The sequence below is a fragment of the Tupaia chinensis genome, unplaced genomic scaffold (genome assembly GCF_000334495.1).
Source record: "Tupaia chinensis unplaced genomic scaffold, TupChi_1.0 Scaffold143602_1, whole genome shotgun sequence".
NCBI classification, from domain to species: domain Eukaryota; kingdom Metazoa; phylum Chordata; class Mammalia; order Scandentia; family Tupaiidae; genus Tupaia; species Tupaia belangeri.
In genome coordinates, this window is record NW_006203448.1 from 1,627,681 (window position 1) to 1,638,439 (window position 10,759).

At 48.5% G+C, this 10,759-nt stretch overlaps 1 protein-coding gene across 1 annotated transcript in view; it reads left to right on the forward strand.

Annotated features, from left to right (window-relative positions):
- TTF1 (transcription termination factor 1) overlaps window positions 1-10,759 on the forward strand; it is a gene marked incomplete in the record, with an annotated part of 32,617 nt that overhangs the window by 2,633 nt on the left and 19,225 nt on the right. Inside the window, 4 exon segments of the mRNA XM_027766624.1 lie at window positions 1-420; window positions 3,339-3,565; window positions 6,133-6,318; window positions 8,064-8,142. Of these exon segments, the coding sequence (XP_027622425.1) occupies window positions 1-420; window positions 3,339-3,565; window positions 6,133-6,318; window positions 8,064-8,142 (912 nt within the window).

Sequence of the window (10,759 nt, forward strand, 5' to 3'; positions counted from 1 at the left end):
GCAGGGCCCGGAGGGTGAAATTGCAGAACCCCCAGTATCTGCTCATAGAAACAAGTCTAAGCAAAAAAAGAGAAAAAGGTCCAATCGCCAGGAATTTGAGACACTGGCCACGCCGCAGAGTCTCGAGAAGGCAAACCCTGAAGGACTGCACGGGGTCGATGAGGTTGGATCTATAGGTGACGCTGACACACACAGAGGGGTCAAGGAATCCACCAGTACAACGAAAAAGTCTAAAAAGAGGAAGCGCGTGTCTGTCGAACGTGGTGGTGGTTATCCAGTGCTTGACACCGACTCCGAGAACACACTCTTTGAGTCACTGGAAGGTCGTGGTTCCTTAACTGAAGAACGTGCAAAACCCAGGCCACAAACAGAGAAAGCCCCTTCCTATTCAGAGGAGACACGCGTGGGAGAGGTGCAGAGGTAACCCGGAGCGGCTACCTTCTGAGGGCGTGGCCCCTTTCCTCAGCAGAGTGTTCAGTGCAGAAATCAGAAGTAACCATGATAGGCACAGAACGTGGCACACTTGAGAAACGGCTCCGTGTACGAAACACAGCAGTTAGGTGGGATGTGCACTGAGAGCCATTCCAGACCTGAAATTCTTTTTTTTAATAATTATTTTATTCCGGGCGCATGTGCGTGCGTGCCCAAGATCCCGAGAGGAGAATGGAGGAGAAGGGATTGCGGCGTGACCATCCCCCCTGGGGGGTGATTTCTCGCTTTCTGTCTCTATGTCTCTCTCTGTCTGTCTGGCGAGCGCACGCGCCCTACAGTGAAAATCTCTCCCAAAAAAAAAAAAAAGAATTATTTTTTTTTACTAACTTTTTTTTTTTTTTTTTTTTAGTTTGACCAGAGAGGGACAGAGTGAGAGAGAGAGGGAGAAGGAAAGTGAGAAAGCAAGCTGCCAGGTCCAGGAACCACAGTCTGCCACATGGGAGTCTAGCACCCTTAACCACTGTGCCACCTGCCAGCCCCCCGCCCAGATCTAAAATTCTATGTGTAAGTTTAATGGTATTTAGGACCCCAGATTACCCTGCTGTCTGTGCGGTAGGAGGAGGAAGGATTAGTTACCTAATACTAAGAATCACCAGAGCAGCACAGAAACTTGTGTTAGGGTTCTCACCCGCTGTGGTGGCGCAGGTGGTCAGGCACCGCTGCTTGATATAAGAGCCGTAAGGGCCTGGTGTTTGGGTCCTGGCTCAGCCTGGATGTGTTGCGCATGCCCGCAGGTGCACCCACAACCCAGGCTGGCAGGCAGGCGAGGAGGAGGAGTAAGTACCACATGGCGACACCCTGTCGGGGATGCCTCAAGAGAGAAATAAAAAATGTGGATATCATCATTTATATAAATACCATTTAAGTGTACTATCTGGTGAAGAAATATAAGGTTTTGGGTTTTTTAAATTTGTTTGTTTGTTTGGGTTTGTTTCGTTTTGTTTTTGTTTTTTGCTATAGGGCCCATGCACTCGCCGAGGCTGAGGGAGAGGGAGAAAGCACCTCTATTGGGAATGGCCACAATGCTTTCCCCTCTCTCTCCCTGTCGGGATTTGGGGCATGTACTCATACAGGCCCAATGTGTGTGGGTTTTTTTCTTTTTAAGAGAGGTTTTTTGCTATAGGGCACGTGCTTTCACCAGAGAGACATAGAGAGAGAGAAAGCAAGAAATCCTCCCCCAGGTGGGATGGCCATGCTGCAGTCCTCTCTCCATTCTCCTGGGATTTGGGCACACATGCACATGTGCCTGGTGTGAGTTTTAAGCAGCCAGGTCCAAGACTTGAACCACACACAGTCAACTACATGAAGTTCAGTGATGTAATATGATGTCATCTGCTGGTGTCCCCCCCAGTGTATTTTTAAGCCACCAGGCCTGGGACTTGAACCACACACAGTCAACTACATGAAGTCCAGTGACGTAACATGATGTCATCTGCTGGTGTCCCCCCCCCAGTGTGTTTTTAAGCCACCAGGCCTGGGACTTGAACCACACACAGTCAACTACATGAAGTCCAGTGACGTAACATGATGTCATCTGCTGGTGTCCCCCCCAGTGTGTTTTTAAGCCACCAGGCTTGGGACTTGAGCTGTGTAGTAGACATGTGAGATTTGGCTGCCTTAATCCCCAGTCCACAGAGCAGCCCCAGTGTTTTTTTTTATTTAATTTTATTTATTCATTTATTTTAATTTGACCAAAGAGAAACATACAGAGAAAGAGCAGCAAAGTGAGAAAACCAGCAAACCACCACGTCTGGGATTCGAACCGTGGTTGGCCATATGAAAGTGCCCAGCGCCTTAACCACCATGCCACCTGCTGCTTCCCTCCAGTATTTTTTAAGACACTTTATCTCATAATTTCTGAGCTATAAGACAAGTTTTCCCCCCTGTGTTTACTCAGTGACTTTATATTTGTTAGGTTGTCCTGGCTTAACATACAATAGTTCCACTCAAAAGTTAAATGTGTGTTGGGACCAGCAGGTGGCATGGTGGCTAAGGGCACTGGACTCCCACATGGCCAACCACGGTCAAGCCCTGGCTTGCTTTCTCACTTTCCCTCTCTCATCTCCCTCTGTCCCTCTCTGGTCAAATTTTTAAAAATTTAAATAGAATAATTCTTTTTTTTAAATGCCATTAAAAAAAGTTGAATTGTGTACATTGATGAGGGTGGGACTGGTAGTAGCTGTGGGCCATCACCCTGTGTCATTTTACTGGGGACACTCAGAGTGCCTTCGTGGCGCAGGGATGTTCTAGGACCATAGTCCAAGTTTCTTTGGGCTGTGGGCCCCCTGGATGTTGTTCACCACTTGTTAGATGAATGGACATGGCTTTTGTAGGCGCCAGTCTGAAAGGTGAACTGAAATGTTGGAACATACTAGGGAGATCCAGGCATCTGGCAGAGAGTTTGGGTGGGCTAACGATAGATACATAGAAAACCAAGCAAAGGAAATAAATGAAGCCATTTAATTGTAGTGCAAGCTACTGAGACTATGTAAACCTTGAATGTTGATTTAAGTACTTAGTAACCACTATGTTGTAGAACTTTGCAGGAGGGTCCAGGAGAAGTGTTTGAATTTCAGAGGGGGTAAAAGAAGGCTTAATTTGTTAAGTCAATATCTTTTTAAGAGATTAAAAAATATAATAGCCAGGAGAAATTGGGCTTTGGGTCGCCTGTGTAATTTCTAAGCTGTGGGTTTACTGTTGTTTACATCCAAGCGAAAGTCATGGACCGAATCAGGTGCAAGATCCTGTGTATTAATCGCTTTGGATTTCTGGCATAAGAAAAAGTCATTTTAAGCTGTTAGCTGAAGGGGTGTGTTAGCGTTAATCCGCCGAATTTTCCTCCTTAGGTTAGAACCTGCAGATGAAGGGGAAAGCCATTTGCAATTAGCAAGAGACTCTGAAACAAATGATTTATCTGAAGATTCGCGAGATTCGGGCGATTCCGATGTGGATTTGGACTCGGCCGTGAAGCAGCTGCAGGAGTTCATCCCCGACATTAGGGAGAGAGCGGCCACCACGATCAAGCGCATGTACCGGGATGACCTGGGGCGGTTTAAGGAGTTTAAAGCCCAGGGTGAGTCTGGGAACCGCAGTGCTGTTCGAACTCTCCTGTACGCAGAGCTAGCACCCGGCTTTCTTTTGTGAATGATTCAGATTGAGATTCCCGAGAAGCAGCCTCTAGCTACTTTCACCTTTTTCTGCTGCCAGTTGTTGTCCGGCCTGTAAAATTAGTAAAGTGAAGTGCACTCTTTTCCTTCCCTTGTCCACCTCCTGGTAGAGGAGGCAGGAGAGGAGCTGCAGGGGCAGAGAACCCTCAGACTACACAGTTGGGAGGAGCCGATGGGTCAAACTGCTGCGGGGGCAGGGGGTCTACAGAAGCAAAAGGAAATGAAAACAGGGCTGACCCGGTAGCCTAGTGGTTAAGGGAACTGGATCCCACATGGCTGACTGCCTCTCACATCCCAGCCCCAGCAGCTTAAAACCCATACTAGGCACATGTTCGCGTGCACCCCACATCCTCACAGGATGGAGAAAGGGAGACGGGATTGCGGCGTACCCACACCCCACTAGGGTACTTTCTCTCTGTCCCTGTCTGGTGAGCACATGCACACTGGTAATACAACAATCTAACGCAACAGCCTGTCAGAGTGACACCCACTTGGAAGTGCTGTGGTTTTCCCCAAGCTGTTCATTTCAGGAGAGCTGGGTGCAGTAGGTTCAGTCTCGAGGACCCACTTGGCCTCCTGGTTTACTTCACCATTACAGGAAAACTTTCCAGAAAGCTTCCTGGATTTCAGAGTAAGCTGGAGGCTTAAGGCTGTGTGCTACAGATGAGCAGTACTTACTGAATGTCTGCTGCGAGGCCCGCACCACGGGTCACCGAGAAGAGAAACGGGCCTGAGCTTTGGAATGAATCAGGTTGCAGAGATTAGGTCAGGAAAAGGGACAAATTCAGCAAAACAAAAAGCACATATAATTTATAGAGTAGTACCTAGTACCCCATTTTTTAAAAAGAATTATTTTATTTAACTTTATCCTCTTATTTATTTATTTGTTTTATTTGACCAGAGAGGGACAGAGTGTGGCAGAGAGAGAGAGAGAGGGAGAACGAGAAAGCAAGCTACCAGGTCCTGGACTCGAACCGCAGTCAGCCATATGGGAGTCTAGTGCCCCCCGCCACCACGCCACCTGCTGACCCCCCTAATATCCCATTTTATTGGGATATTCTGTTGAAATTTTTGACTATGTTTTCTAAATAAACCTATGAACTGGCTCAGCTGTGTGGCACACGGCACCACCAGATTCGGCCCCCAGGCAGCCTGAGCATGCCAGGCGTAATTGCAGGCACATCTGTGGTCCTGGCTGCCTGGGAGGCCAGGACAGGAGGATCACGACACAGCAGAAGCTGTCAGAGTACCTGCCTCTCCTCCCTGTCTCTCTTTCCCCATCCCTCCACCATAAAGGAAACAAATAAATCTCTGAACAGGAAAATATATCAGCCAAAGGATAACAAACCTCAAATGTGTTACAAAGCTTGTGAAGTGCCCCGATGTCGCCCTCCCCTTAGCATATACACCATAGATGTAAGTCTTCACAGTCCTGCTCTCCTCATTTAGCAATTAGTAACCCCTACATTGTCAAACTTAGCAGGAGGGTCCAGAAGTGTCTGAAGAGTCTTACCCAAGAGAAGTCGTGAGCAGAGAGAGTAAGGAGGCTTCTTCTAGGTTTTTATTTCATAGTATTTAAATTTTTAATGAATATATGCTACATTTAAATTTTATTTATTTTTTAAGAGGTTTTTGCTATAGGGCACGTGCGCTCACCAGACAGACAGAGAGAGACAGAGAGACAGAAAGCAGGAAATCACCCCCCAGGGGGGATGGCCACGCCGCAATCCCTTCTCCTCCATTCTCCTCTCGGAATCTTGGGCACGCACGCACATGCGCCCGGCATGAGTTTAAGCCACCGGGTCCAGGCCTCGAACCGCGGTAGACTACGTGGGAGTCCAGCGACATAGCCATTACACTAACTGCTGGTCCCTACATTTTAATTTTTAAAAAAAGTTTTAGAAAGAGGTTGATGAAGGGACCAGCAGATGGCGTAGTGGCTGCATCACTGTACTCCCACGTAGTTACAGCAGTGCGAGTCCTGGACCTAGTATCTTGAAACTCATGGTGGGCATATGTGCATATGTGCCCAAGGTCCTGAGAGGAGAATGGAGGAGAAGGGACAGTGGCATGACCATCCCTCCCGGGGGGTGATTTCTTACTTTCTGTTTCTCCAACGAGTGCATGAGACCTATATCGAAAATCTCTCTCTAAAGGAAGGGAAAAGGAAGGTAGATTGGTGAAGCAGGAAGGTCACTTTAGAATAGGATGACCAGGGAGGACTCTGGGCAAAGAAGACTCTGGAAAAGAGTTCTGGCTTGGGCTGAACTGGGAAGGAAGGGCCAGATCTATAGTGGGGACTGGGAGTGCTAACGTCAAGTGCATGAGCAAGGGCTGGCCCCTGGCAGAGGCTCCGGCCGCCATCGAACTGTAACGACTGATGGGAGACCAAGCTGGGAGACCAAGCGGTGGGTCTGCTATTGCTCACTGCTGACGACTCATTCTCTTTCTCTCTCTCTCCCCAAAATTCTAGGTGTCTCTATTAAATTTGGCAAGTTTTCTGTGAAAGAAAATAAGCAGTTAGAGAAAAATGTGCAAGAATTTCTATCCCTGACGGGAATCGAGAACGCAGACAAGCTGCTGTACACAGACAGATACCCAGAGGAGAGGTCCGCCATCACCGACCTGAAAAGAAAGCACTCGTTCCGACTGCACATCGGTAAGCCGGCAGCTCCACCATCAGCCTTGCCGCAGCCTCGCGCAGACCAGCCCAGGGCGCACTGGGCGGTGCCGGCTCGTCCGAGCTCGCCGTGGCAGTACTCGTGGCAGTACTCGCCAGCCCCTGCTGTGGGGAAGACGCCTCTAATGGCCGTCTGTGTCTTCAGGTGTTTGGAGTGTGTTCGTCTCTCGAGTATCGTGCTTTTACAGACTTTAAAGCCATGAAGTTTTTTGTATTGCTGGAGTGAGAGCGAGAGCATGCATACGAGCACATCCCTTCCCGCAGGCAGGGCACACGGCAGTCCTTTCTCCATTTCTTCATCTCATCAGGGCTTTGGGCACACAGCATACGCATGGCACATTTTTCTAGCCACCAGGACCAGGCTTGGAATAGTAGTTGGCCGCATGGGATCCAGCTCCCCCAGCGACTGTGCTGCGGGGTGGCTTCAAACTGCCGCCTTTATCTTTCCTACTCAGCAGGGGTTATGGTTTGGGTTTCTCCTTCTGATTTTCTTCTTTTAAGGCAGAGATTTTTGCTGTAGGGTACATGCACGCCCCAGAAAGACAAAGACAGAAAGTGAGAGATCATCCCATAGCAGGGATGGCCACACCACAATCCCTTCTCCTTCATTCTCCAGGGATTTTGCACAAGCGTGCATGTGCGTCTGGCGTGAGTTTCAAGCCAATGGGTCTGAGACTTAAACCATGGTTAGCCATGTGGGAGTCCAGTGCCTCGACCACCACGCACCCACTGGCCCGTCCTGATCTTTATTATTTATCGTTTGTGTGTGCAACATAGATACCCTGCTATGCAGATGGTCTCTGACGTATTTTCTGTTTGTTTGTTTGTTTTTGGAGAGGTTTTCACTCTAGGGCACGTGCTCTCGCCAGAAAGACAGAGAAAGACAGAGACAGAAAGCGAGAAATCACCCCCCAGGGGAGGTGGCCACCCCATAATCCCTTCTCCATTCTCCTCTCAGGATCTTGGGCACACATGCACACACACCTGGAGTGAGTTTAAGCTGCTGGGTCCGGGACTCAAACCTTGGTCAACTACATGGGAGTGCAGCAACATAGCCACTATGCTAACTTCTGGTTCCTTAAAATAAATTTTTAAGGTTCAATATTTACATTAATTTCTTTGAATTTTCTATACATGTGAGAAGAGATTGGGGGGAAAATTACTTACCAGTGATTTACTGGGTCATCAGAAAAGTTATGTCATGTTTTTGCACGCACGCACGTGCACCGAAAATCCCAAAAGGAGGGAGAAGTGGAGGAGAAGGGATTGCAGCATGGCCCTGCCTGCTGGAGGGTGCCTTTTCTCTTTGCCGCTATCTCTTTCTAGTGAATGCATGTACTCGCTGGCAAATCGAATGAATGAATGAGACACGTTTAGTTTGGAAAGGTCTTTGTTCACCTTACAGACAAGTGTTGGCACAGGTCTCTAGCTTAGTGTTCCCTTCCCCTTTATTCAAGCTATGTGAAAATTACTTAGCCTGGCAGGGGTCTTTTCATAGTCAGACCAGAAACTGGAGCCTCGAAGTACAGAGCGTACAGAGCGTCTAGTTCACAGAGGTCGCCAAGGAAACGAGACTGAAGCCTGCCCCAGGGCCGCTTTTGCAGGACGTGCAACCTCTTCCTTAACACGGGGTTGTGAAGAAGGGCCGGCTGGGCTCCTGCTCAGCTGCGACTGCGCCGCGTGCTGGGCTCTTCGCACCCCTACTGCCTCTCTTCTGCTTTCAGGAAAGGGCATCGCCCGGCCCTGGAAACTGGTGTACTATCGAGCAAAGAAGATGTTTGACGTCAACAATTACAAAGGCAGGTAAGAAAAAACCTTACCAGCTTGACACGGAGCGTGTCTCTATTCTTTGTCAACACAGTAAAATATAAATATCCACAGCGATCCTTCTTTTTTTTTTTAAGAGATTTTTGCTATAGGGCACGTGTGCTCGCCAGACAGACAGAGAGAGACATAGAGACAGAAAGCGAGAAATCACCCCCCAGAGGGGATGGCCACACCGCAATCCCTTCTCCTTCCTCACTCTCCTCTTGGGATCTTGGGGACACATGCACATGTGCCCAGTGTGAGTTTAAGCCTCTGGGTCCGGGACTCAAATCGCAGTCTACTACATGGGAGTCCAGCGACATAGCCATTACGCCAACTGCTGGTCCCATGATCCATTAGAAATAAAAGCGTGAAGCTTTTTGTGTGTGAAGCTAGCTTGTGTGTTTGTTGTCAAGAGCGTCTTCAAGGCCTGCCACTGTGGCGCAGCCATGGCTCATGCTCTGTGGCACTGGGAGCCCTACAACAGCCACAGTTTGGATTCCAGGTTGGCCTAAAGAACACGCCAGGTACACGTGTGTACCCCCGATCTTGAGAAGCTGGAGGCTTGGGGAAAGGGGATCGCGGTGTGATGAGACCATTGAGGGTGCTTTTTTCTCTCTGTCTTGGACATGCATGCTCTTCCTATGATAAAAAGAAAGGGGAAAAAAGAATATGTCTTCAAAGCCCATTTCAGCTTCCACCTCTTTAATAATCTTTTTGTGATTTTTTTTCCCCAAATCCTCAGCTTTTATTTATTTTTGAATTTTAGCGCTTGACTTACATACTCTGCCCCTTACTATTTTTATTTTTTTAATTTGCCATAGGGCACATTAAAGAGAGAGATACAAAAAGAAAAAGTGAGAAAGCATCCCCTTAGTGGGGATGGCCATGCTGCAGTCAGTTCTCCATTCTCCTCCCAGGATTTTGGGCATGCATGCACACATGCCTGGAGTGTTTTTCTTTTTAAAAGAATTATTTTATTTAACTTTATTTATTATTATTATTTTCCAGTTCGATCAGAGAGAGACAGAGAGGGAAAGCGAGAAAGCAACCTGCCAGGTTCAGGACTTGAACCGTGGTCAGCCATGTGGGATCCAGTGCCTTTAACCACCATGCCACCTGCTGACCCCGGAGTGTTTTTCAAGATGCCAGATCCAGGACTCAAACCTGGACACAGGAGGTGCAGTCTCCTTCGCTCCCTATTTCTCTCCATCTCTCTGCAGCAAGATAAATTCATACAGGGATTCCATTGTTCCTTGAACTTTTTAAAGTACCCTCAAATATCGTTTTATGAGACATTCATGTACTTTAAATTCTTTAAATAGTCAGGACTAGAAGATGCATAATGGTTACATCGCTGGATCCCCCATAGTCGACCGTGGTTCGAGTCCCGGGCCCAGTGAGTTGAAATTCATGTCAGGCTCATGTACGAGTGTGCCCAAAGTCCCAAGAGGAGAATGGAGGAGAAGGGATTACAGTGTGGTCATCCCCCCCTGGGGGGTAATTTCTCGCTTTCTGTCTCTCTGGCCAGCACACACACCCTATAGCAAAATCTCTCAGAAAAAAAATAAATAAATAAAAGAATTCTTCAAATAATTACATACTTGTTTATTAAATGTCTCTTGCCGATCGGTCATTAAGGTTACCAGTGGTGTACAAGAACAACAAGGCCCCTGCCCTTCTGGGCCTACCTTCTTGAGTCATTCCATCCAGTACGGTGACCAGCAGCCTCATGTGGATGTCGATCCCTTGAAGTATAGTTAGTCCGCCTTCAGGTGTGCTGCGAGTAAAGCACACACTGGGTCTCGAAGGCTTCGTCTGAAGAGCAGGATGTAAGACGTCAGTGCTTTTCAGTGCGGATTATATGGTGATAACATTGTCCGTTTGTTTGTCGAAGGCACATGTGCTAGCCGGAGAGACACAGGGGAGGGAGGAGAGGAGGTACCCAGTGGTGGGGAGAGGTAACACCACAGCCCCTCCTCCATTTCCCCGTCCTGTCGGGATCTGGGGCTTGCGCACACGCGTGCCCAGTCTAGTTTTCAAGCCACCAGGGCCGGGACTTGAGCCACACGGTCAGCCTTGTAAGCCTCGTAGGATCTGGTTCCCTTAACCACCAGGCCACAGGGCTGGCCCAGTAGCCTTTTTTTCTTTTAGGTATAGGAGACCAGGGAGTTTATTGAAGGAGAGGGAAGGGAAGCAGGTCCCAATGAGGGAGGGGTCCCAGAAAGTGAGTTGCCAAGGAAGAACTGTGGCATGGGGTTGGATTTGGGTAGGAAGGGCTTTGCCAGCACTTGTTCCAGGTGGGGCGTGTGCGTGCATTCCCCTCGGGTGGGGAGGGGCATGTGCTGGAAGGGTTCAGCTGTTCTCCTGATTTTCAAGTGGGTTAGAAGGTCAGGAGATTGTCCAGGGGTTCTGGGCCCTGAATTATTGAGAACAAGATTTACATGTCTAAGGTCAAAGGAATATGGTGCCTGGGAGAAGAGGAATTGTCCAGAGCCTTGGGAGGGGGAGCTGCTCTCTTTACCTGTGAATGGGCTCCAACTCTGTCTCAGTCATCCTCTGAAGGACCCCAACTGCCCTTACGGAAGCGGCCGGAGACCTTTCTGACTGCTTC